The 27,080-nt window shown below is 45.0% G+C and overlaps 2 protein-coding genes across 8 annotated transcripts in view; one reads left to right on the plus strand and one right to left on the minus strand.

Moving 5' to 3' along the window:
- GRAMD1B (GRAM domain containing 1B) overlaps window positions 1–9,846 on the plus strand; it is a 108,131-nt gene extending 98,285 nt beyond the window's left edge. For all 7 annotated transcript variants that reach the window (XM_063311386.1, XM_063311387.1, XM_063311391.1 and 4 more), the window contains 4 exons: window positions 260–350; window positions 2,658–2,765; window positions 3,631–3,748; window positions 4,331–9,846. In XM_063311386.1, coding sequence (XP_063167456.1) covers window positions 260–350; window positions 2,658–2,765; window positions 3,631–3,748; window positions 4,331–4,420 — 407 coding nt within the window. In that variant the 3' untranslated portion in view covers window positions 4,421–9,846. The remainder of the gene's footprint in view (window positions 1–259; window positions 351–2,657; window positions 2,766–3,630; window positions 3,749–4,330) is intronic.
- Window positions 9,847–13,056: 3,210 nt separating this feature from the next.
- SCN3B (sodium voltage-gated channel beta subunit 3) lies at window positions 13,057–24,016 on the minus strand. Its single transcript, XM_063311393.1, has 6 exons — window positions 23,925–24,016; window positions 20,261–20,424; window positions 17,126–17,351; window positions 14,377–14,515; window positions 13,568–13,668; window positions 13,057–13,154 (listed from the first exon to the last, which is right to left on the minus strand). The coding sequence occupies exons 1-5, from the start codon at window positions 23,977–23,979 to the stop codon at window positions 13,605–13,607; spliced, it is 648 nt and encodes a 215-aa protein (XP_063167463.1). The 5' UTR covers window positions 23,980–24,016; the 3' UTR covers window positions 13,057–13,154; window positions 13,568–13,604.
- Between the last annotated feature and the right edge of the window lie 3,064 nt (window positions 24,017–27,080).

Genomic DNA, 27,080 nt, shown 5'->3' on the forward strand with positions numbered 1-27,080 from the left:
GCTTAATTTCTGTTGGATGCTTTGGCAGTTGAAGACACTTCGTCTTTGCTCTCTGGGCTGGTTCCAGGGTGCCTTTGTGACAGGAATCTCCCCACCCCACCCGGACAGTTACATGAGGGTGCCAGCAGCTGAGACCTTCAGCATGCTTGAAACAGCAGCCTGGAATTGTTCCTTGCAGAACTAGCTTTGAGAGGGCTTGCTGGGGGAAGAACTCCTGCTGAAGGTGTCCCTTCAGTCAACCACACCTGCTCCTTTTCAGGTTCCACTCAAACACGGCACATCCCTGAAGAAAGTCCCAGCAGCTTCCACTTGCAGAGTGTCTCCAAGTTACTGCTTGTTATTAGTTGTGTGTAAGTAACTCCTTGGCCTGGCTTGGTTCTTTTCCTCCTCTTCTGCTATGGATTTTGGATGTGTTTCTTTCCTGGTCTTTCTGTTTCATTTCACAAGTCATTGCCCCAAACTAGGGAAGTCTTATCATAATAATTGAAGATGGTATTTGCAAATTGATTCCTGCACTCAGTTGACGATATTTCTCTCCTGCAAAATTATATTTGATACTTTTGTCCGTTTTTTGGTAATGTCCAAGTCCATATCCCAAATTCCAAGTTGGTCTGCATTTGGGGAATGTGCTGATTGCTTTCATAAGGAAAAATCAGCCCTTTCATTCTGTTGCTCTCCAGTTTGGGACTTCAACTCCCCAAATCCATGGCCACCATATCTCAGACCCCTGGAGAGGGCCTGGTTGAAAAGGCTGAGAGAAACCCTAAGGGATGTTAATTCAGTTAGAGAAACGTTTGAGAAGAGAGCCAGTTTGGTCTAGTGGTGAAGGTGCTGGGCTAGAAACCAGGAGACTGAGAGTTCTAGTCCTGCCTTAGGCATGAAAGCTGGCTGGGTGACCTTGGGCCAGTCACTCCCTCTCAGCCCAATTCAGTGCAATGCAGACTAGCCTCCTCCTGGTGCACCCCGGGCAACGTGACTTGTCACGACTAAATAGTCTACACATCTGGCTGCTGGACCTCACAAGGATTTCCCAGCAAGAAAAAGCAGCATGAACACCAAACTGCTATGCCATACGATTAAAAAAAGAAGTTTGAGAATATGAAACAATGAGATTAGGAAAGTTGAGGAACAGTTGAAAAAGTTGCAAAATGAATTCCCTGCTAATAATAAATCAGGAAAAAAACATGTTTGGGAAAGAGAGAAGCAGTGTTTGAACAACTGGGTTTGTGCACAGCTTTATGATTTCTGTGATTAGAGGGTGCAAATCCTCTTCCATTCTTATACTAAATAGATGCACCACGATATATTTTGTAATGCACTACAGCCTCAAGCAGTGTCAAAAGCTGGTACGAAAAGTCCCAGCAAAGCATTGTCAGAAAATGTTATCTTCATCGGTGCTCACAGCTCTCCAACAGAAACCGGGCTTATCATTTTAGAATTTTCACACTGCAGCTCAATGGTTTTACTATTTAGACATTTTTACCGCATTGTGTTTAGGCTTTTTATATGTAAATTGGGAGTTGGCTGGTTTGGGTTTGGGGGCAGGGGCTGGGATTAGGGAAGAGCATATGGAAATATAGATAGTCTGCTTAGGTTGGTGGCTGCAATGGCATCTCTGGGTGGGAATTCTGACAACCTTTAGGCACAGGTTAGGAAGAAGCTACGGGCTAGCACCTTGTCATCTCCCATGTCAGAGCCACTGGGGGCCTTCCCACAGATTTTCAAGGTTCCCCATGGCCACGAGTCCTCAAAGCTTGCCTTCTCCTTGAGAGCTCTCTTAGTCTAGTCAACCTGATTTTCTAATATTTGTCCTACTGATGGGTCTAACTCCAACCTGCCTTGGCCGCTTTCCCCCCTCTGTCATTGTGATCTCCCTGAGCTGTGTGTGTCCTTCAGAAGAACTTCCCCTGCGGTGTTCTCCTCTTTCAGCTCTGGAACGCTCCTAACCTTCGCTTCCCCCGTCTTTTCTCTTTCCTGCTCCCATTAGGATTTGTTTCAGGTATTGCCTTCTTTCCCTTTTATCACCGTCGTCCTCTCCTGCTTCTCTTTCTCACTGCCCTCCCTTTGCATCTCAGTTGGCAAGCTGGTTCTTTCACTCTTTCTGCCTGACCTTGACTTAGGTTGCTGGTTCTGCATTGGGCTGAAGCTTTTATTATTTATTTTCGCCTTCCTTTAAAAAAAAAAGTTGTTAATTCCCATGCTGGCTGGGGAATTCTGGGAGTTGAGGTCCACACATCTTAAAGTCACCCAGTTGGAAAAGTACTGTTCTAGCGTAAAAATGTTGAGAAAGACCGGCCCGGAGGTTGGCCGTTATAGCATATTCCGGCAGGCCTGCAAATGTTGCTTTGCTGTAGCTGTGCCAATGCTGTGGAACAACTTCCCCACAAAATTTGACACCTCTCCCCTTGTGAGGCTTCAGGAAATTATTAAAAACAGAACTGTTGAAGAGGCCCTTTCAGTTATAAATGCCACTGTCTGTGTTTATCGCTTTTCGATTAGTTATTTTGTGATTTGATCCGTGCTTCAGGTTTTGTGCTTTGTGATGAACCATTGCTTATCCTGTGGACATTTTATGGTCGAGATGGCACAGGGGGCAAGAACTGCTGCTAAGATTGCTCGGCTATAATCCCCCTTCCCCCCCCCTTTTTTCCCCCCAGTTTGGTGCTTTTGGTCATCCTTAATATGTTGCTGTTCTATAAGCTCTGGATGTTAGAATACACCACTCAGACCCTGACTGCGTGGCAGGGGCTACGTTTACAGGAAAGGTAACAGACGCCGTCGTTTTTCATTTATGTATTTATCATTGCTTTTTAATTAAGAGCAAAGAAAAAAAGAAAAGAAAACAATGATAATACTGATGGAGATACATGCATTGTCATAGAGAGGGAAAAAAACCCCAAAAACTGCTTTGCAAAAAAAATGGGAAAAGTGCAACAAAAGTAAAGGAAAAAAGGAAAAAAAAAACTTAGTATAATATGGCATCACAGCAGCAACCAGTTTCAACTCTCTCTATACTAATCTAATAGAAATATTGTTCAAGGACGTTTATATTTCTAATACATTTATATGACTACCATATATTTTTAACCTGCTGTATCTTGTATACATGAATCCCGTATTTCATCATACTTGTCCGTACAAAGTCTATGCCTACAGGCAATCAACTGATAAGTGCCAAGTGCAATACATTTATTTTCCCAATGCTGCAATATCAGTCTTTTAGCCATAGTAAGGGCACGGAGAATCCACTTACACTGTCCAGTTGCCAAGTTCCATGTTTTACGTATGGAATTCAAGAGAACATTATCCTCTGAAAATCTTAGTTTTTGTCCCATAGTCAGATTTATAGGCCCACTACTTTCTCCCAAAACTACAGATGCAGACGCAAGATTCCACTCCTGTGCTGAGCTAGCCCAAGACACTCTTAACTGCATTCTCTGCACATGGGGACTCACAATTATTACGATTAAACACATTTCCCCACCATCGTTTCCTCAAGGAGCTCCTGTTGGCAAGCATGATGCTCTGTTCTGTTACCCCAGGGAAATTTTGGCTGCAGGAAGGGGTCCCCAAAGCACCCGGCTGGCTTCCTGTGCTTGCATTTCTATCTTTGCTTCTTGGTCTCAACAGGTTACCCCAATCCCAGACCGAGTGGGCCCAGTTATTAGAGTCCCAACAGAAATATCACGACACAGAGCTCCAGAAGTGGCGAGATATCATCAAATCATCCGTGGTTCTCCTAGATCAGGTGAGAGGTCCATCCAACCTAGGGGAGAAGCCATAGGGTTGTGGACAGATCATGGGCAAGTCAAATGGAATAGCAAGCCGCTTTGGCAAGTGTATTGATTTCTTCCATTTGTGTCCAGTCTTTCCTCTAAGTTGCTCAAGACCACATCCATGGGGTTACCCTTTGTTTTATTCTCACAATAACAATCATGTTAGGTAGGTGAGGTTGAGAGATACTGAGTAGACCAAAGTCACCAATAAACTCTATGGTCAAGCGGGGGTGGGGGTTAAACCCTGGCCTCTCCAGTCAATACCTTGATCAACTCCCCACATATTGTAGTGTCCTTATGGAATGTAAATTATAAAATCTATACTTCTGTTACCTAATTCCACCCCTGCCCTATTTTACTCCTGTCTCCATACATAGTGGAGGCATGTGATGACATGGAAGTCATGTGGGCTGTGCTATCAATCTGCTAGACTTATTAAGTTGCCACCTAACTCTTCCACAGTTGTCTTATTTGCATGCTGATTTTTGAGCGTTGCTCTCTCATAACCTCCCAGACAACCTTGCAATTTCCAAGCCTGTGTATTTGCTTTACAGATGAAGGAATCCCTCATAAACCTTCAGAAAGGCATTGGCTCTCGTGAATATCAGCCCGAGTCGGATGAGAAACGAAAACGGTTCTACTAACAGGCGGGAACACATGTGGCCAGAGGATTGCGTGCAATATATGTACATAGAGAATGAATGAATATATATATATATATATATATATATATATATATATATATATATATATATATAATCTCCAGATTTTTAAAGAAGAAAGAAAAAGCTTGCGTGCTGAGAAGAAAGCATGGTGCCGACTGAACTCCAGCACTGAATGAAATGGAGCGTCACCGAGGAAGGGCCAGGATGTGTGGAATTGTGTTTTCCCAGCACTGAGGCATTGTGGGAAAACACAGTCTGGCCCTCCTGGATTTATGCATCTTTCTTGGCATTTTCCTGGCTATTTATTTGTTTGTTTGTCTGCCTCTCTTTGGCGGGGTAGGGGTGAGGAGTGAACCCGAAGGGAAGATGTAGGAAGCCATGAAACCCTCACTTTGAGCTGATCCTTAACCAGTCTTGGCACAGAATGCCGTCTTGTTCTGGCACTAAGGAGGTGGTGTTATTTCCTCTGCAAGAATGCGGTTGGCGAGGCTCCACAGGAGAGTTTCCAAGCAGACTGCCAACCAGGGCATCATTGCTTGCTTTCATAGGGTCCTTTCGCGGGATTTCTCTTTCGTTGGCAAGTGGGCTTGGCACATGCTTTTCCCCACCCGCTCTGCCACCTTCAGCTGAGAGTAGCAGCACCGTTGTGTGACAGGATGGTTTTGTTTGAGGAGATAGACAGGAGACCGTTGTGTGTATGGCACAGCCTTGCATGCAGCTCACTCAGGTGCTGGCTCCCTTCACAGAGGAGAAGTTATGCAAATGTTTTGTTCCCTTCCTTGTTCCAGCTTGACGGCATCTTCTCCCACTGTTGGATACCTTCTGATCCTTTCACCTTTGCATCTTCAAGTCATTACTAGAGGGAGCTGTTGCTCTGCTTAAAGGGCTGTCCTACTCGCAGAGATACCAGTGGAGATCCAGATCAACGGAGCTTGAGTTGTCCTCGTTTATAAATGTCCAAGTGTTCCTACACTGAAAAAAAAACCAAAAACCAAACACAAAACAGATTGAGCTATAACCCAGGAGCATGTCTCAGCTCAGCAAGGGGTTTAAAATGTCTGCTTTTGAGTCTTTCCTCCAGAATGGGAGATTTCTGTATTTATTTAGGTTGGCATGCATCTTGTACCCATGTAAAGGTGCAGGGTGGAGGAAGAAGCATAAAGAGAAGTACTTTTGCTTTTACTAGTGGGAGAGGGGCCTTACACAGCTTAGGCAGTGGCAAGACACTGGGCATTCATGCCAAGCTCTTGTAAAAGTCTGAGGGAGGCTTGTTAGGGTACGTTCAGCTCATGGGCTCGTGTTCATCCTCAGCAGCTGTCTCCAAATGCAAGAACGCATTTTGATAATTTAAAGAAGCTCATCCTTAATGGTCCCTAGTGACGTAAGGCCAAAGCAAAGCAGCTCAGCAAAACACAGAGTTAAGAACATTTCTTGGCTGAGCTGGGACCAAGAGTGTACAAAAGTGGCTTAATTTTTAGGACCCGGGGGCGGGGGGTGGGTGCGCTTTTCTTTTTCTTTTTTAAAAAAATGCACATAGTTTGAAAGAGCTAGAATTGACCAAACGGCAAATGACGCTGCATTTGTGGATTTTGCTGAAGCAACATCTCTCTAATTTAGAGTTATGCAAAATTAAGACTGTGTGGATGGCAGGTCGATCTGGTTGGGCAAAAGACCGAAGTTCTTTAGAAGACCAGGGCTGAGCAGTGGTTTTTCTCTGCCTCCCAGAGTATGTGTGTGCCAGATGAAAAACTAGAGATTTCCAGGAAAGAAAGAAAAGGGATTTTCATCTTTCAGGCTTCATCATGATGGTGCCTGTCAATCTCCATGTTTAACTGATGTGTACCAAATACCATCCTGCTGGGCAGCTATGATCAGTGTAATGTTTATTTGTAAGTAGGTAACTGAGCCAGAGAGAGAGAGAGAGAGAGATCTCATACTTGGCATGAATTACTTATCTGAATTGGGTCTTTTTGTGATGAAAGTTGGCATCTTCCTCTGTACACAGCTGAAAGATAGCAGCAAATGTTGTCCCAGGAGTTGAGAGCTACAATCTTCTCATCAATTGACTAGTAAAGGAACCACAAGAGAACCACAAAGAACAGATAGGCAGCAAGTCAGCCCAAGGGAGAGGCCATTTCCAAATCCTTCTCCTTGGAGCCAAGGAGTTGAATGAATGCAGAGTTTATCAGAGTTTCTCAACCTTGGCCACTATAAGATGTGTGGACTTCAACTCCCAGCATGCTGGCTGGGGAATTCTGGGAGTTGAAGTCCACACATCTTAGGGTGGCCAAGGTTGAGAAACAGTGGGGTATGTGCTTCGGCATCCAAGCGTTTTGGTTTTACAAGAGAGCAAACACTCAGCAGGTTGGAAGTGGCTGAAATTGAGTTGTTTTTTTCACATGCTCCACTGGAGAAGCAGGATTTTTTTTCCCCCTGCATTTTGCTTTTGCTTCGCTAGCTGGCTGGGCTAACTGGCAAGCGAAAGCAACTGGAGATGAATGTTTCAGCAGTCAAGATTCTTTAGGTGGCCAGAATGGCCGGTGGTCACCTGTAAGAGAAGAGTCCAATTGCATTTGGGAATGCTGTTGACAGTAAATTTGGGGGACCTACTGTGTAGGGGATTTCTTAGGTAATTTATTGCATAAATATATATTCTTGCATAATACTGCTGATTGGCAATCTTTAGGGATCTATTTGCTGCTAGTTCAGGCTCTGCTTCATAGCTTTGGGGTGAGGTGGGATAAAACTCTGTCTCCTCTGTTTGAAGGGCCACCTGTTCAGGCCCCGGAACCCTTCTTGGTGAGCACGGTTGGTTTTGTTCCAATGAGAGCTTTCATTCAAAATGGTAGACGTCTCCGATGGATCATCTGCTCAGACGAAAGGGAAGAGGGAGCGCGATGCTTTGCTTCCAGAAGACTTAATGAGGGTGTTGTGAATTACCATTATTTAAACAAGAATGTTTTCCTTGAAAGTATGGGTGGGGGCACAATGGTTTGCAGGACAGACTGTTTAGCGAGGTATTTTTTCTCCTTGTTTGATTTTTAAGAGAACTTTTGATTCAAGACGTGGTCTTTTCATAACTGAGCATGAACACCCTCACCCCAACAAAATGTATTGCCCCCTGATTTTGCAAGGAAGTCTGAAAACTCTCTTTTGGTGGTGGTGAGGGCAGTATTGTTTTTAATCCCTCAGATTTTTGCCCATAAGCCTAAACGGTGTTTGCTTCTCTTGGAACCGAGTTAGAGATAAAGGAGACGCTTCGCTGTGTCCAATACGCCTATCAGAAGGTGGATTTTGCTTAGTTTCTATCCAGGTCTAAAATGGCGGTCATTATCCAGAAAACCTATATGTGTATGAAAGGGCCTGGGTATTCCTCCCAATTTGTAAAGAGCAAGCTTGTTTGCACGACGAGGAGAGCCTCTGCATGGCTTTTTCTCCTCCATGGTTGAAGTGAATTAGGCTGCTGTTGCAACCGGGCGAGGAAGAACTTCAGTATGTCATTCAGAAATTACTATTTTGCCATGTTTGAGAAGCGAATGCCTGTGCATTCTTGAATTCACTGTAGCCCACCTTGTTTGTTCATTTGCTTAAGCCTAAGAGGTACATTCCACAAACAAGGAATATTACCTTTTATTCGTTTTAACTGGGTTTCAACATGATTTATAACTCGGTCTCTTCCCCCTCTACACCCCTGCTGTCTGTCACTTGTGCCTAATCTGGTTATAGACATGGCAAACTCAACTGCCTTGTCTTCCCTTCACTCTTAATGTATGTAATCCATCTTTCTTGTTGTTGATGAGAGTTGTAGTGAGCAAATTGAACCCCCCCCCCCGCTTTTTTTTCCTCTCTATTCATTCCATGCTGTTAAACTGTCCTGTTATGGAAGGACTTATCCAAGGGACACTTGGTATCTATAAGCAGTTTCTGTATTCTCCCTCCTCCACCCCCAGCTTTGATTTCAAGGTCATGAAGTCTAGTGGTTTCATTTTTAACATAACTTGCCATTTCTTTTGGGACCTGCAGCAATCAATTCATAAAGTCCATTGTTGGCTTCTCAGTTTTGTGGCCAGGAGCATCAGAGGTACTAGTGACTTCTTCTGCTGAGGGAAGTGGTAGATTGGCTTCAGAAGATCTTGGGTGATACCTTTCTGATCCATAATGATCAATGTTCCATGCCTTCTCTTTACGGGTTCCCTCATGCTCTGCTATCTGGCTCATGCTGACTGGAAGCACAGAAGAATATTCTTGTGCCATTCATCCCTAGATGTGCAAATCAGCCAAATGAGAGGGTTAACTGTCACAGCTGCAGCCGCACATCTTGCTCATTGAGAACACATTCTCCCTCCCACTTTCTGGAAAATAGCAAAATTGGACAGCTGTTGGCTCCTTTGGGATTTTTGCCGTTTGTGGCCTGACCTAATGCTAAGCTTTTCATCTGGGCAGTGGTGCATTCTGAAGTGATTATGTTGACATGATGATGAGGAAGGCAAGTTCTCCCTTCTTTATCGCTCACAATCTGCTGCTCTTTACGGCTGTTGTGAAGGTGGTGGTGGATCTCAGTGTTTACGTTACCTCATTTTACTTCGGTCATTGAATTGTAAGGTGTGAAGGACAGGGTTCCCAACTTCAGATTTCCATTTATGTTCGGGTGATGGTGGCATAGCATTGCAAAGGACCACAGGATGCTCTGGGGGGTTTTCTCCATGGGTCAAACTGTCCTAGCAATGCTGAGGTCTTGTTGGCAGATTTGGGGGAGCCATTCAATGTCCAGCAATCCAGCTCCAAAGCAGGAACAAGTGGCCATTTCAAGATTGTTCCCTATGTGATAATGATGGCAGGAGTGAATCCATCTCTCTCCTTCCCTCTGCTTTCTCATTCTCTAATCTAAAGCACGACATTTTGGATGAAGTCTCCACAACTCATATTCTTAAGCTGCCATTTTTCTCCAGCTACTTTTTGACCTCCTAAAGAGAGGAAGATTTTCCAAAGGGGAAATATAAAGGAAATGGACAAAAGGCCAAGTAATATTTCCTTTCCCACCTTCCCAAAATTCCTTTCAGATGGAATGATCTGGGACAGTTACAGCATAACTCTGGAGCCAGGCCACATGCTAAAGATCCCCTGACTGTGTGTACGTGTGTGTGAGGTTGTGTGCGCAAGTGTGCGTGTGCATAGGAGCTGTCTGTGCGAGTCTGTATCTATACTAAACTTTGCGCTGTGCGCGAGGTCTAATATAAGTTGATTACAAAAATAAAAATGAAAAAACAGAAACAAAAATCATCAACCACCACAAGCTTGACTGATAGAAGCTAGGAGTTATAAAGGCTACAAAGCCAAAATCTTAATGTAAAGTAGCTAGAAAAAGAAATGGAATAAAAAGTATGAATAAAATATAATGAACAGAAGACAGTAGGTGGCATTGCTTTTTATTGTTGTTGTTATTACTATCATTATTTCATTATTTTATTGTTGCCTCTTTCTACATTCTCTATGCCTTGTTTTAGGACAGATAGACTGCATTTTCCCTAGGAGGCAAAGTCATTTCACCAAGTGCCCTCTGTGTCCTTACACCCAGGCAAGTGTGATCTGGACTCCACATGAAGTGCTAGATTGGGAGGCAGACACACAAAAAAGCCTTGTCTTAAATTATGGAAGTAAGTAAAATTAGGAAGGGTTTTATCTCTGGCAAACCTTGCTGAAGTTCAGAACTACTGTCTCTTTGAGGATTGTACTAATTGTTGCTATTGCAGGTAAAAAAAAAAGCTCTAGATTAGGAAACGGAGCTTCACTAACGTTCACCTGTAAGTCTTTTGAAAGAAATTTAAGAAATGAGCCTTGAAGGAATGGTGAGGAATCTGTGACCTTGCCCAGGTGAGGTTTGGTCCCCACCAGCTCCATGGGGCATGGCTAATAGATGGCAATCAAAGGAGTTGTGGGTCCATGTCTGGAGGACCACAGATTTACCCACCCCAACATTTCCATGAAGGAAAGTCCTCTCTACCCTGCAGTAGATGGTAGGGAATCCTTAAATCTGGAACGAAGACCGGAGCCTAAGTTTTTGCTAGATACCTAGGTGCGTTCTACTCCTGATATTTCAATAACTAGCTAATGCAGCATATTAAAGCGAACTGCAATTCTAAATGTCAGCTATAAATTTTTAGCCTCTTGGCATTAATTGGCTGCCTTCTGTTTCTTGTCCCCCCTTCCACATTGGGAAGGAAATGGCTTCGCTGCAGATTTTCTCCAAGGTTAATATGCATGAAATGTGTGGAACGCTTAGGAAAAAGTGAATGCTTAACATGGTGGAATAGGCTCCAAAGGGAAGGTTGGTCCTTCGTTCTGAGCTTTGCATGACTACACAGCAATCCAAAACCTGCCCCCCCCCCCAATGTTGTAGTTGTGGCTTATACAGAGGAGTTACAACAAGGAAAGATAACATACTATGCACAAGGAGGAAATAACCTTTGGCTTCCTGGATTATAGTTTCTACTGATATGGGTGCTGTACACCTATGCAAAACTATCATGATCACAAGCTTTCCTCTAGGTGCCAAAAGTATTGAATTTTAGTCCTCAAACTGAATCGCAAAACTAGCAGTCGCTAAGTGGTCAGGCACACATAGCAAATAAGGTTGGTTTAGCCCTGTTCTTTATAGCTACTTCAACTGCAGACAGATCTGTTCGGGAGTGGTTGTTCATTCTGTAGTGGGAATGTGGTGTGCGGTGACTGGGGAGTTGATTAAAATTTCTGGCGTTTAACTCCCATACTGGCAACTTGTCTCTAAAGCTGAACAATGTGTCCCCTTTCAGATGGAAACTTTAGGCATTTACCTGTTACTGTGAGAAAAATGTGCATAGGTGGAGGAAGCTAACCCCAATCAAAGATTTACCAAAAATTTTAAGTGGAAGATACCGTCTTTCCCTTGCACATGAAGGAAAGGCAAGATGAACACGCCACTGCCCCAGCCCTTAGGATAATAAACCAAAGCTTATTAAACCGGAAAGAAATCCCCATGTTGGACTGTGGCCTTTCACACAGGATGTCAGCGTACAACTTGAAATCGAACCGATCCTACTGGACATTTAAACTTGCAGTGTCCGGTCATAGCTTCTACTTATTTTAGCTTAGTGGGTTCTCCCGCATTTTGGGCTGTCTCCCATTTCCTTGCTTTCCTTTCTGCTTACCACTCTACAATCACACAACCCTTTCTCAGGAATTTTCAACAACACAAATTAATGTGTCTAGAAGAAAGGAAGCTGAAGGACATGGTATAGTAGCCACTTCTCGCTCTTGAGTGTCAGATGCTGCATGGGGGGAGGGAGGCTGCAAGGGAGAAATAGGAGTGGTCAAAGCAAAAACAACAAAACCCTTTAAAACTCATCTATTCTTTAAAAATATATATGAGTAAACTCTTGCTGACCACTCACTCCTGCTACCAACCTTCTGACCAAATTTAATTGTAAGTTCACAAAAGCCTGTTGAGGAGGCAGCAAGTCCCACCTTCCAAGTTCATGCAGTGTTGCAAGTGTCAAATCATAATAAAAATGCCCCACATCTCATAAGCCCTGAGACCCATTTCAATCTTTTTTTTTTTAAATCTATAACTTGAATTTGGGAAGTGCATGGGTGCCATCTAGTGGGGATACCGGCACTGGATTGCTGGATCCCTTTAGAAAGGTTGATGAGAAGGTCAAAAAACTTAGGTTGATCTGCCTGTGCTACTGGTTTGTGATGGGAATATATATTCATGTATTTCAATTTGCTATTCCCATCATCCCAACTTGGGAACAGGGAAGCAGAAGTTCTGAATTATTTCCATGCTATGAAACTTCAGCTTTGCCATAGTTCCAAAGCAACCAGGGCTGACCAAGGCTGTACCTTATCCTTGGGTGTGTTCTCCTAATCTGTTCTGCTTGGATCCTCCCAAGCACCAAAGGGGGACTGATTGCCTGCTTCAGATATCAGTGTTCACTGAGGAGCATCATTTTAAAAGTCTGCTCCAGAGGTTTAGCTAAACCCATTGTTTCCATGATCATGAACTTATTCTCCACACTGTGAATTCACACAGGATGAGCCCTGGAATGACTGTGGCCTATTGCAAGATGGAAATTAATGAATTGTGCAAACGGTGGAGGCTTTCTGAAGTCACTCTTACTTTAAAGCTCAAACTAATGTCTGGACTGTGGTCATTTCAAGGCCCCTGTGGTTGTCTCAACAGCGTCTCCAGCTTCTTGAGTTCTTCCCCTACTTCTCTCCTACAGTTTCACAATGAGCCAAAACTTTCTAATCTTAGCCCTGCCTGCTTGCCCCCCACTGGATCAGGGACACTATTGTGACTAAATTAATTCCAGAACTGAAGACAGATGAATGTCCAGTGTGGAGCACATTGTCCTGGGGCAGCTGGGATGGCAGAGAGCACCCAGTGAAAAGTCGACATTAGTGAGAGAGGCAGTTAGTATTTACAAAACCATGACAGTGGTGGTGATGAGAAAGGAGTGGTGCCATCCTGCCCTCTTTGACTCAGCTTGCCTCAAAGGACAGGGCCTTTAGCCAACAGGTTGCTAAGCTCAAGGTGGAAGCCATGGATGTGTGGTGTCCCCGGGGGGGGGAAAAACAGAAATGAATTTACACAGCCTCACGGCTCCACCTCGTGGAACAGGACTCCTTTCAATCTGGCTGCAGCGATTTGTTAGTCCTTGAGTCTGCAGGGCTCCTGAAAAGAAGAGAAACAGCACAAGGGTGATCTACCTTGCATTGTAAAGGCTGGGTGAAACCTGGTTTGTGAGTACAGCAACCAATAGACTGTGGGGGAAATTCATTCAACTCCTGTTTTGAATGGATCCATGGACTGACATCCTGTTCTCCTTCACAAGTTCCAGATCCCTGAATTTTGCAGTATTTCAATATGTAATATTTAATTTTTTAAAAAAAACTTCAAATGCAGCATGTTCGTATGCTCATAGGTCTTCTGCATGACACATAACCTTTTATACCTAATATCTGGATTTTCTTTTTAAACATGAAATCCTGACTGGGAATTCCCAGCCCTGTCAGATTTAGCAATTCTACTGGATGAAATATCCTGGAGCTAAACTATCGTTTACCATGAATACAGCTTTCTCTCACCTTTGTTGCAAACTGCACTCTGGTGCAATTGCACCTCCTACTCCTCCACAGGTATAGCACAGTTTTCCTTATTTTCTGATGGGATGGCGAGGTAGTTGGCACTATGGAACAAAAGTGACATGGTGTTATTTGAAGAAGAACTCTAAACACTCAAGCTTGCATTTAAGAAGCCCTTGGATGGCATCATCTAGGTGACCTTGGCTGGTCTCAGAAAGCTAAACAAGGTCAGACTTGGACAGGAGACCATCAGAAAGTACCCAGGCTAGTAGCTAGACTGGGAAGTAAGGTAAAGGTAAAGGTTTCCCTTGACATTAAGTCCAATCATGTCCGACTCTAGGGGGCGGTGCTCATCTCTGTTTCAAAGCCAAAGAGCCGGCATTTGTCCATAGACACTTCCGTGGTCATGTGGCCAGCACGACTACACGGAACGCCGTTACCTTCCCGCCGAAGCGGTACCTATTAATCTACTCACATTTGCATGTTTTCGAACTGCTAGGTTGGCAGGAGCTGGGACTAGCAACGGGAGCTCACCCCGTCATGCGGATTCGAACCGCCGACCTTCCAATCGGCAAGCTCAGCAGCTCAGCGGTTTAACCCGCAGTGCCACCACATCCCTAGACTGGGAAGTAGGGGAAAAAAATCTGGGAAAAGTCAGTGGTGCAGCTTTACAAAAGCAACTACACAGGTGTGTCCATTAGTTGACCAGGAATCTATCCTCCCTCCACCCCCACCCCTCTAACATGCATTTCTGCTTTCTTTTCTTCCTGTTTCCCTTCCAAGATGCCCAGATTTTTTTTCCCCACACTCACACATTTTCCTGGACAGCCTCCTCTGCTTTGGAGACTTTTCTGTAGCAGTAAACCATCTCGATCAGGAGCCACAATGTGAGGAAGACCAAGAGAATATACATCATTATTTCAGAGATGACGGATGTTAAGTCTTCTCCAGCTGCAGGGGAGATAAAAAAAATGGAGTTCATTCTAGGTTGGATCCATATGAGCAAAACCCCCTTCACGGGATCAAGTATGTTGAGCTTAACGTTGCAGGCAAATCTGGGATGATGCTGACTTTCTGTAGTTTCCCGTATCTTCCATGGAAGGATTATCATGCAGAAACCGAGACAGCAGCTTTTCTCACTTATTAAGTTTAGTAAGCACTTCCAGTCCCAGATATATTTATAGAGCAAATAGTGCTATCTAGAAAAATTGCTGGTGTCTTGCAATTGAGAGCCTGCATCCCAGTTATTGCAATTCACCAGCAGATTACTGCAAACCAGTACAGATCTTATTCTACTCCCGCTCCCAAATTGTACCACTTCAGAGCATTTCAACTCCTCTGCAGGACAAGATCCAGATTAGTTTTGATAGTCTAAGTCTAGCTGACTAATAACAGTAGCAACAATAGCTATTGTTATTGCTGCCATTATTTTAATGCAGTTTTCTCAACCGTGGCAACTTTAAGATGGGTGGACTTCAACTCCCAGAATTCCCCAGCCAGCATACAGCTGGCTGAGGGATTCTGGGCATTGAAGTCCACCCATCTTAAAGTTGCCAAGGTTGAGAAACCCTGTTTTAATGGATAAGCCGTTGTTCTACCATAATAGAAAACTAGGCTCAAGGAAAGGACACAGAGGAAAGAGAACATAGAGAAGAGGAGAGGACAAAATATTCCTTACAACCCAAATGCACATTATGATCAACCACTTCCTCCCAGGCATTTAAATAACCGATCTTTGGAGTGGCTAAATGAAAGGTGTGGCTAAATGAAAACCGATTCCAGATCACCATTAGAACTGGGGAAGGAAGCCAAGGTCCACTGTTTCATAAAAGACTGAATGTTGCTACCCTTCCCACTTGCTCAATCTCAGCCATTATATGGCTGATAGCCACACATGCACAGCAGGTGCCTCCTGGGGACATCCTCCATAGCTCATGTGGGTACATGCACAGTCACTTAGGCAACCTACTTCACTAGAGAATGAGCGCCATGTCTACGCCCATCCTGGCACCTGATCAGACTGTCCTTTGTTTTTGTCCTTTTACTTTCCCCTCAGCAGATGTTCTATAATATGCTGAAGAACAGGAAACAGAACCACGAAGGAAGGAAGAAAACTGAGACAGGGATCTTTGCAGGGAAGGAAAACAGAGGGCACAGGACACAGAGAAGGCGTTGTGGGGGAAAGAGCTGTGGGCACAGAGGAAGGAGAAAGAACACGGCACAGTGTAAGGGAGGACGTGTACAAGAAGGAAGCCTCAGCCACATTCTGCTCCCAGGGAAGAGCTCGGTAAATTAGCAGAGAATGGCCTGTGGATAATAACCCCCTGGAGGAACCCAGTTTGCCAATTACACCCCGCTCAAAGGTGGCACTGAGCTAAAGGCAAAACGGGTTGTTGGAGGGTGGGAAATAAGGGTGGTAGACAAGAGTTGGTACTATTATGGCAAGAAAACAAACCTGGACCCAAGGCTTATAGGCTTAACCCTTTAAAAGACAGCAATAAATCTGGAAGGGCTCTTAAGGGTGGATGGGATGGGAGGGAATTTTGCCTTAAATAAATAAAAATGCAAGTCCTTAGTAAGGAGGTAAGAGATTTTCTGAATGAGGCTTGTACAGGTAGTCCTCGCTTAACAACCATTCATTTAGTGATGGTTAGGACTTACAACAGTGCTGAAAAAAACCCAACTTACAACCAGTCCTCACACTTACGACTGTTGCAGTGTCCCTGCGGTCATATGATCATGGTTTGGGTGCTTGGCAACCAGTTTGCATTTATGACTGTCACAGTGTCCTGTGGTCTCATGATCACCATTTTTGACCTTCCTGGCTGGCTTCTAGCAAGCAAAATCAATGGGGAACTGTGTGATTCACTTAATGACCATGTTGCTTGCATAATGCCTGCAGTGATTCACTTAACAACCGCAGCAAAAAAGGTAATAAAATCTGGTCAGATTTGCTCAATGACCACTTCGCTTGGCAACTGAAATTCCAGTCCCAATTGTGGTAGTTAAGTGAGGACTACCTTTACCACACAGAGGAAGAAGGGTAGAATGCCACCCAGGTCAGAGGATTCACCAAGCATGTTCCAAATATGCTTGAAATAGAAAAGGTGAAAATTGGCCAGTCCCAGTGTTAAAACTGAACAGGGGCTTTTGAAGAAAGCAACAACACAACGTGATCCGTGTACTCCAGTTATGCTTCTTGTACTCCAGACTGAAAATAAATGATGCATCCTTGTTTTCAATCATGGGTGATGTTGCTAACTTCCCCCTCCCCAAACAACTCTAATTAGTCTAAGAGTTTTGTGCTAGTAAGGCCATTAACCAGCTAATTTGGCTAAATTGCTTTTGGCCCCCTTGGAGGCCTTCCTTAATTTGGTGGGTGGTGATCTTCTGAATTCTTTCCAGGTATGTTAGATGTGAACGAGTTGTTGGAATCTAGGAAATCCCACCCACCTCCTTGATAGAAGCAAATTTTATCTTGCATTCCCCGTTTGTTTCCCTGCCAAAATAAACTCTTAACCTGAACTGTTAAGAGGTGACCATCCCCTCGTGTTATCCTACCGTCCTGCACCACTGTGAGATGAATCAGTGTCGAACTGGTGAAGACGGGGCGGTGGGTCTCAAAGAGGAATTCCCGGGTGACATTACAGGTGTAGATCCCTGAATCGTTCAGCGTGATGTTGAGGACCGAGATGGAGACGTCCTGCATATCTGCACTTCCGTTCCATTCGAGCCGGCCCTGGAAGGGGCTTTCAAGTTCCCGTTTCTCATTCTTGTATTCGTAGATCTGTAGAGGTCCAGAAAAGGAAGGAGACGGTCACTTCCAAGCATCTGCACCACTGCTTTCATCCTTCATGGAACGTAGGGAATGAAAGTATTCAGAGGATTTATTTGGAATTGCCTTTGGTGATCTCCCATTTAAGTATGGGTGCTTGATTATTTGTTCTACAATTAAGCAAGAAGACAAGCTTTCCCTAATACAAAGCAGGAATAGGCAAAGTCAAGAATTCAAGATTTTAATGAATTCCCTGCTTTTCTTCAGATTTCCCAGGCTGGCTGACATTGCTCAGAGTTGAAAATCCTCCTCCTCCTCCTCCTCCTTTTTGGCCATTGACCAGCATAAGGTATGAATAGACAATACAAAATGAGCCACAGAATTACCAGGTGCTTCTTGTACACCTGTACTATTGTTAATAACATAAAATGTGGCCAGGTTTTGTTCAGCAGCACAGAATTTCTGCTGGACCCTGATGGGCCAACTTTCCACTAGCCAAACACATTTTATGTAGCTATAATTCATTTAAACTTTAAATATTATCATTTCTTTGTAATTTCGAGTGTCATTATACTTATATCAATTTAAATATAGACTGCACCCTGGACCTCACTCACAGATGTTAGGTTGTTTTATAAATTTATTTTAACTTTGTCTTAAATTTTATTTCGTTTATTATCTATTAAGAGAGATTTATATATATTCACTAAGCACTCTGCTTGTACTGGTCTATGACCATTATAAATAATTCAATTGAGTGAGTATTACATTATTAGAAAATGAGTGACCAGGAGTTTAGCATGGCTGTCTGTACCTTACCCTCCCCTTTTACCATGTTTGCCTTGAAACACAGTCCACACAGTAAGCAACCTAAAAGATATCCCTTAAAAATGTTGTAAGGAAGCCAAGTTGAAAAAAAGTCCCTATTGTGCTTCATATAAAAGTGGTGCCAAGGACTTGCCTTCAAAGAATTTGTAGATAGCAGCCTCCTTTATTCCCAAAAAAACACTTTAAAAACTGAAGCTCTCCTTTGAGTATTCTGGGCCATTGAAGGTCTGTGAACGCGCAGCATGAAAAATTACCCCTGGATATTTAAAATGTAACATTGGTTCAATTAAATTGCCACTGATCCACCAGGAATGTATTCTTGGTCTCCTGGCACAGACCGTTGTTCTAGTTATTGTTTCTACCTGATTTTTTAGTGCTGAACAGGGCCCCCAAACTTTTTTGAGTTCTATCAGGTTCCTAGAAAGAATTCCTCTGCATTGCATAAGCTGAAAATATGTTTTTCTACAAATATAAGGTAAAGGTAAAGGTTTCCCTTGACGTAAAGTCCAGTCGTGTCCGACTCTAGGGGGCGGTGCTCATCTCCGTTTCAAAGCCTTGGAGCCGGCGTTGTCCATAGGACACTTCCGGGTCATGTGGCCAGCATGACTCACGGAACGCCGTTACCTTCCCGCCGAAGCGGTACCAATTAATCTACTCACATTTGCATGTTTTCGAACTGCTAGGTGAGCAGAAGCTGGGACGAGCAACGGGAGCTCACCCCGCCGCGCGGTTTCGAACCGCCGACCTTCCGATCGACAGCTCAAATATAGGGGGATGGAAACCCAATTATTCAAATGGTTCACCAAATCATAAATACATATAAAAACTACTTAAAAGTGGATCAAGAAAGCCACCTCATCGAACACTTTGTGAATTAGAGTGGCATTCACTTTGTGAATCAGAGCGGTCCTTGAACGTGGCGTCATTTTTGGGGAAGTACTGGCGTGTAAGATGCCTATAAGTAATAGCAAGCGCCAAGCAATTGCAGAAGCTTCTGACTTTACCCATCATTTTATCTGAAGATAGAATCAAATGCTGACTGCAGATCTGTAAAAGCTCCATTTAAGAGAACTGTGGTATTTTTAGAATACTCCTCAATTAAATGTTGGAATTATGCAAGGCTGTGATCAATAGTGGATTGACTAAAACAAACCTGTTCCTTGGCTAAAAGATGTTCATCATGCTTCAGTCAGTCTCTCAATTTCCAGTTATAAGTGCTTAGCATAAAGATTACTGACTGTGCTTGACAGGCGTATGATTTTCTGGGTCATCCTTCCTGCTGTTTCTAAAAAGGGGGATGATAAATACAATCCACAATCCCATAGGATTTACTTATCAAAGCATGTGAACGGTGAGCCTCAGATTGGACCCAATCATATAATGCTATTTTTTATCAGATCCAGTGGGATTAAATCATTTCCAGCAGCCTTCCCAGATCTTAACTGGGAAATCAAATTATTAACAGCAGCTGCCCACACCAGCGGTCAATCTGATATGCTCTCTGGATCCAGCCTAGGACTTCCAGAAAATGGAACTTCATCCCTGTAAAATTCCACTAAAATATCTCTTCCAGGCCTCTCATATGATGCAGCTGACCAATAGAATTTGCTCTTAACTTGGAGAATCTGCAATCATTTGCCAAAACAGAGCAGAGTTATGTTCTAGCTTCCTGAAGCTGTTTATCTTTTATGACATCTCTTATTCTCTTATCTTACTCTGAAGCAGTTGCTTCATAATAAAAATAATAGTAATAATAATAATAATAATTTTAAGGACTTCCCTTTTAGAGTTTGACTATATTCAGAAAGAAGATATTCAAGTCCATCAATCTTATTCTGCAAAAATCCTAACCCTAATTTCCAGTTAACATGGGCATTTCCTATATGGGCATTTCCAGCATCTCCAATAGATAAAATACCTAGCCTCTTAACACATGTTAAATGAAATCTCCCCTCCCACTCACTCTCTGTGCAGATCCTACAGTTTGGAAAGTTCTCCTAAAATTTAGCTGAAATCTGGGAACTTTCTGAGATCCTGTTCCCATTTTTCCATCTCACATGGTCTGAGTTCAAGGTACAGAAGTAATCACTCACAGCTACATCTTGTCCTCCTTCAGTCTTGTAGAACCATTTCACCATGGTGTTTGCAGAAACCTCTTCTCGCTTCATACAGGAAATGCACATTAGCTTCATGCGCGATCCCTGGACAGCCTCTGTCTCCGAAGGGACTTCAACACAGACGGCAGAACAGATGCCCACTGGATAGGGATGGAAACAATGCAAAGTTTGAAGCTAGAGAAGATATGTGACCAGGAGAGACCCAACCATTGCCAAGTCAGAGAAGAAAGAAGAAGGACGATAAATGCACACAGACACATGCATGCACATGCCACTCAAATCTTTTTTTCCCCTTGCTGAATGAAAATGAAGCTTTTAATTTATTGCTGGAGTTCTTGAAAAAGGATTAAAATCTAAGATTAGAAAAGCTTCCTTTTTCCAGATGATCCCAGTCTATAACCTATATTAAGCACCAACTTTGGGCAGAATTGAGTAGAACTCTTCAGAACTGATGGAATCATACAGGGATGCTGAAGAGTAGAAGGTTCAGGGCAGAGAGAAGTAATTCTTCACGCTGTGTGTAAACTGTGGGATGTATACTGTATACTGTAAGAGAAGGATAGGTCATACAGAAGTTGCTGAGCTACAGTTTTCAAGTGGTATGGGAGGACTGGGACCAATTGGGCAAACTCCCAACAATCCAAGAGCTTCTAAGAAGTGATTTTTATTGTTGAAAAGTTATAAAGCCATATCGTTCTAGCAATTCATTCTTTCAAGGACAAACTCTATTTATAGATCCAGCTTTCAAACCCTTGTGCACTTCTTTCCCTTTCCTATTCTACATAACAGAGGCCCTGTTACCCTCTGCCCTTTATTTTGGAAATGCTCAAATTTGTTCTTAAGCTTTTTTTTTTTTTCCCCTACAGCAGGAGACTTTAATTTGCATACTAGTTGAGGGGATTTTTCAGTTCGTAAAGGGTTACGGGCTTCTATTACACTCCTATAAATTGGTCACTAGCTTTTATAGATTATATAATGGCTGATTGTCACAAGAGCTATCTACTATCTCTAGTATTGGACAAAACAAGACCTCTGAATGCTACTTTTTGGAGACACACAAGTGGGTGGGGGGGTTGCTACTTTCTCCATATGAATTGTTGGAACAAAATGCTAAACTATAGGAGATATTGGTTTGATCCAGCATGGCATTTCCTGGAATAAATGCTGCTCAACTACCTGCACTTTCTTTTTTGTAGATGAACAGTCAGTACATATTACACCCTTTGCAGCTGGCATCCAACAGTGGCAGATCCTTTGTGCTAAAGAAACCATAGCTGTATCCCCCAGAGGCATGGAGCTCAAGAAAAACAAATGCAGATTTCCCTGAGCCAGAAAATGTCAAGATTGTTCTAGCGTTCTATTTACACAAAAGGGGATTTCTGTATAGGGTTTTTTAAATCACCGTGAAGTCTCATCTGCCTGAACTAGGGGAATGGCATGGACATAACATATCTTGACTTCAGCAAACCATTTGACATGATGCCTCATGACATTTTGTTTAGCAATGCATATAAATATGAGTTGGATGGCTGCCTATTAGATATATCCATGTTTGGCTTGAAAACTGTTCTCAAAGACAGTTCATCAAAGGTTCCTCATCAAATCTGGAGAAAGGCATCAAATGAGACACCTTGAGTCTGATACTCTTCTATATTTCATTCATGACTTTGCTAAAGAAGTGAAAGGAATATTTATCACACCTGCAGATGATACAAACCTTGGTGGAACACCTAATAATCTAGAAGACAAAAACCAAATTCAAAATAATCTTGTCAGATTAGGGAAGTGGGCTGAACCATCACCTTGTCCCAACCTAGTTCTCCATATGTGTTGGATTCCAACTAACCTACCTAGCATGTTGGGTAATGATTATGCAAGATGAAGCCTAATACAGACCAGGTTCGGTAAGGCTGCTCTGTCTTCTAAGACTTGTCACATGGACAGTGCTAAACTCTATTAAATGTCAGGTTCAAGCTCTGCCAAGAGTGGCTGAACAGTGGCCTCCAGTGCTTTCAACAGATTGATGACAAATTGGGACCATTTGTATTATTTACAGAGGCCTGTTGGTTTACTTTCCCGTAGGACCTTTCTAAGTCCGAAATCTGACCTATATGATTCACACCACTCTATGTTTTGGTAACAGTGCAGCTCTGTTGGGCTTCTGTGTGGTCCACATCTCCATTTGCAAGAATTCCTCCTCAGCAAGCTGTCCAGTTCCTGCACTTCAGCTTTTCAGGGATAAAGGTTGCTTGATCCCTTTTCAGCTCCCTTGTAGGAAGTGCTGGGATTGGGGTGGTGGCATGTGAACAGACAATATGGAATTAGAACACAGAAGGGTTGTGGGTGGTGTACAATCACTTTTTAAAAAATCCTTTTCATAGGGAATGGAAATGAGTTGATTTTTTACAATTCATTTTGTTACTGTAACAATTCAGGACAGGACTGTGATTTTGCTGCTCAGCATTTTGTGGTCAGTGGGTTTGGAGGTGGTCACAGTTCTTATTGGGGCCCTCCAGGCAGTGCCATCTTGTTCAAGCTGCTGTTTGAGAAGGGAGGGGAAAGAGAAGGCTGGGGAGATGCAAGAAGGAGGGGAGAAGAGGACGAGGCCAAGAGGGGGGCTGTTTGGCTATCTCCTCCTATCCTCAAGAAACCTGAGAGAACTTGTCTGGCACACACAGCTTTCAAAACAGAAAGGAAGACAAGTGGCTCTTTCCATTCCTGTTGCCTGGTAAGGTGGGGTGGTTGGTCAGAAGGGGAAGTGAGCAGCATGGTGGGAGGGGAGAGATCAGGACATAAAAATGGGCAGGTCCTGCGGGGGGGCGGGGTTGCTAAGAGTTGACACCAACTTGATGGCACGTACTCAAACTTGGGCGGTGAAGGTTAGAGTCCTTTGTCTGGGGGCCCCCTCAGCCCTGGCAGCATAATCGCCTTGTGTCACTTGAGATGGACTTAGCTGCACAGGGCAATTTTGTTGCCCAGCTCAGACCTAAGCTAGGGTGATTTTGGGGGGTGTATTTTCACAGACTAGCATCCCGTGTGAGGTTTACTACCACCAGATCTCTCGTTGGCCACTGTGGGCTTGCAAATCAAAGTACCCTTTGGTAAAGCTGTTTGGGAGGAAGGTAAAAGTCCTCCGAGGCTAGAAAAGCACTTTTGTATGGGGGAGGGGGATTTTAAAACAAAACTCTAGTTGCAGGAGGAAGAAAACATCCCAGATGTCTAAACCACTGTTTGAAGGAGTGGGATTTAAAACTCAAGGAAAGGCGGTGTTGCAGCTTTAGAGAAAGCACGGAGCCGTGTGGCTCTAAGCCCAAACGATTTCCTTCCTTCGGTCTTTCTCCTGCTACAGCCTTCGCATGCCAACAGGCGCGGGGGTTGCCTGCCCGATTTCCAGCTGAGAAAACCGCCACAAACAACAACAGGCTGCTTTTAATTACAAGCCGCGCACCCTCACCATGGCAGCCGCTGTCCCCAAGGAGCCGCGGGGGTCGCCGAATACTGCCTCCCACCCGCCGCTCCTCTCGCGCGCGGTCCTGCCCGCCTGCCCTGAGCTGCCAGATTCAGCCTCCCCTTTTCGCGCCCCCCCCCGGTCTTTCGGCTCAGGCTTCCATTTTTCAGGGAGGAGACCGTCGGCACCTACCCCAAAGCGCCGCCAGCAGGGCGGAGGCGCAGGCCACCTTCGTCGGCGCAGCCATGATTCCCACGGAGCTGGGAGAAGCAGACGGGGTCCTTCGGGTTGCGTCTCAACAGGACCGAGGCGCCCGGGTTGGGCTCGGCGAGGCAGCGCCGGGTTCGACCCCGTGCAGAGCGGACCGGGCGCGGGCAGTGGAGACGGAGCACGGCGCCTTTACAGAGCCAGGGGGCCAACCGCGGCCGCCGGGGACGGGGAGCGATTCAGCACCATGGAGAGCGCAGCCTCAGGGGCTGCCCTCCGCGGGCGGCTCAGGGGCGGTCTGGGGCAGCGGCCGCCCCGCCCTGGCTCCGGCGCTTCATCTGCCGGGCGCGGAGCACCGACCACCTCCGCCGGCGAGGCGGCTCGGCTCTGCCCGCAGCGGGAAGGGGCTCAGCGCCAGCCGCGGCTCCAGCGCGCCGCCGAGCCCGACCTCCTACGCTGGGAGCGCTTGCGCTGCGCGGACGACGAGCGCGGAGAGGTTGGGGCCGGCGCAGCCTCCTGGCGCGGGGGGTGGGGGGTGGGGGAAAGGAAGGACCCCCCCCCCGGCGAAGCATGCGCAGATTTGTCCTTGGCAAAAGCAGACACGCCCCCTCCGCCGAATTCGCGGCTCCCTTGCTTTGCCAGCGAAGGTGGCGAAGCAGCTGCTGCGCGCCCCGCGCAAACTCGGCGGCGCCTCGTTCCGAGCCGGCTGCGTGTCCCTTTCTCCAGCTGGGGAGAGAAACGAGGCTTTCTAGGAAATCCGCATCAGCAAGAGCCTCCGTGAATGAAAACCTACGAGCAGGTCGTTCTGGAAGCAACGCAGCTGGCAGGGACAAGAGACGGGGAGGGAAGCCGAGCCGGCCGGCTCCCTTTCGCAACCCCACGTTGCGCCTTGCGCTAACTCTACCGCGATGTTGTGGTTTCCGGGGGTCGCGCTTACTTCCGGGCCCGAGTGCTTTCGGGGGTCACGGCCTGGGGTGGGGTCATGCAAGGCCCCTTGTGTGGTTTTGTGAGCCGCCAACGGTCGTTCTTACGACCGGGGAGGCTGAGACATCCTTCCCCCCACTCTTCCCCACGGTCCAGCCCTACGCCAGTGTTTAGCGGCAGGGGCGGCGGCCCGGCGCATCTAAGGCCGCCGTTCTGCTTCTCTGCTGGACGCTCAAGCCTATGCCCCCGTCGGAAGAGAAGCTCAGGGGCAAGAAGGAAGCGGCCACAGTTTACTACAGTGAGCTCCGCTGGAGAGGGTTACAGCCAAAGGGGCCCCAAATTGGAGGCGAGCCGGACCGAACCCCCAGATCCTAGCAGCTCAATTGAACAAACTCCCGGGGAGAGACAAACAGCAGTCTCCGGAAGATTTCATTAAAAAGCTGGCAATGTTTCCTCTTTCCTAGCAAAGCGCCGGCTTGCCCTGGGAGCCGACAGGTTAGAACGCAGGGACGAAAGCAACGAAATAAAAATGAAATCACTTTCCGGGAACAGTAAACGTCACACTCCTATCTTCAATGCATTTTTACTCGTCCCTCTTGCCAACGAGCATGCACGACCTTTTCTCCCCCAAATTTGTGGGCAGAGAACTGGTGTGGAAGGCTTCTATTAATTTCTCCTCTAGAAGGAAACTTTTCTAATAAATTCTCAAGGTGAGAGCTCCCCTAATAGCTTGAATTGTAACCTAATTACTGAAAAACCTATCCGCCCCCCTCCTGGCCAGATTCCCCCCTAATGATTTTCCTGGAGAATATTTGAAAGCTGGGAAGATCGGGTGATAGCCAAGAGATGGAGAGAGGATGCTACAGTACAAGATAGAATATTCATACCCAACTTCATCATTAAATAAATCCCCAAACACCACCCTTCATCTAGGAGAATTTCTCTGAAGTTCTGTTCTCTGCTGAAATAATTTCTAAAGCCATTTCTCTCCCATCACATTGAATAAAAATTGCTTTTGCTTGTCAATATATGTCCTAGTCCACAGCTATCTCATAATCAATGAGTGCACCATGTTCAAGATTCCTTGCCTTAATTTTACTTGTCACCCTGTTCTTCTGTTGGGCAAAAGAGAAGATAACTCTTCTCCCCAAACTTGTTACTATTTTGCCATTTCATTATGCCTTCTTCAGGCCATCTTTTCTTCGACTCAAAATGAGGCCAGAAACACAATCTTGGGACAAGGTGCTTGCTGTTCTTTTTTTTATTTGATTGTCTTCCACAGTCCCTTGTGTTTACCTCCGGTTCCCCCTGAAACCCTTCCAGCACCTTAAAGATTTGTGCTGCTTTGTATAGATCTGCCCAGAATCTGGAGAGGAGATGGCATAAATTGTTTCCCAGCCATTGGGCATGGAACAGAGGCAGTGAAGGCAAGTTGGACTGTTTCTGCCACAACACCACATGATGAAGATGAAAGTCTGGATGGCTTCATCCCTGAGTCACATGGCTCAAGTGGGTTTTCCTGAAGGAAGACTTCCTGGAAGTATGGAGTTAGGGTACGAGTTTCCAGTTTCAGTACCACAATTTACATAGCTGGGGGATCATCCCTGGTGTTACTGTGCATTTATGCTCAGCTCAACACAAGTGCAAGGGCACAGAAATAGAGGCAGCTGTTTCACACCTGCCAGGTGGTCTCACAGACTAAGTATTGGCACACTGAGTGGCAGCAGCTTTCCAAGCATTTGGATCAAAACCTTATCCATCCCATGCCAGAGAATGGCAATGCCAAAGATGGAGCAGAAAACTCTTTTTCTTTCTCCAGGGGTGAAGTCTGGAGTTGCTGCCTTAAAGGTGTGAGGTTCTTGATGCTTTGGGGTGGCAGTTTCTCTCCTCCTGTGTGGCAGACTTTGACACTCCCTGGGCAATGAGCAGATTTGTCCCAGAAGGGAAACATGCAGATAATTCTTGCTTCTCTTCTGCTCAGTGGCCCTCCCCACAAAGACAGAAAAGAGCTGGAAGCTTCAATGAAGGAATTAAAAGCAAACCTGGTGTTGGTGCTGGGATGATCTGAGTTCTCAGGTGGAACTGGTTGTCCCTGGTGGTCTCTTAACCTCTGCTGGATTTTAACTGGGATTGTTTATCTTGTTTTGTTTTTTGCTTTACCGCACGACAACACCCAGAATTGCAATATTCAAGCTGGCCAGCCTTATAAATTCTATA

The sequence above is a fragment of the Candoia aspera genome, chromosome 9 (assembly GCF_035149785.1).
Source record: "Candoia aspera isolate rCanAsp1 chromosome 9, rCanAsp1.hap2, whole genome shotgun sequence".
Lineage (NCBI taxonomy): Eukaryota > Metazoa > Chordata > Lepidosauria > Squamata > Boidae > Candoia > Candoia aspera.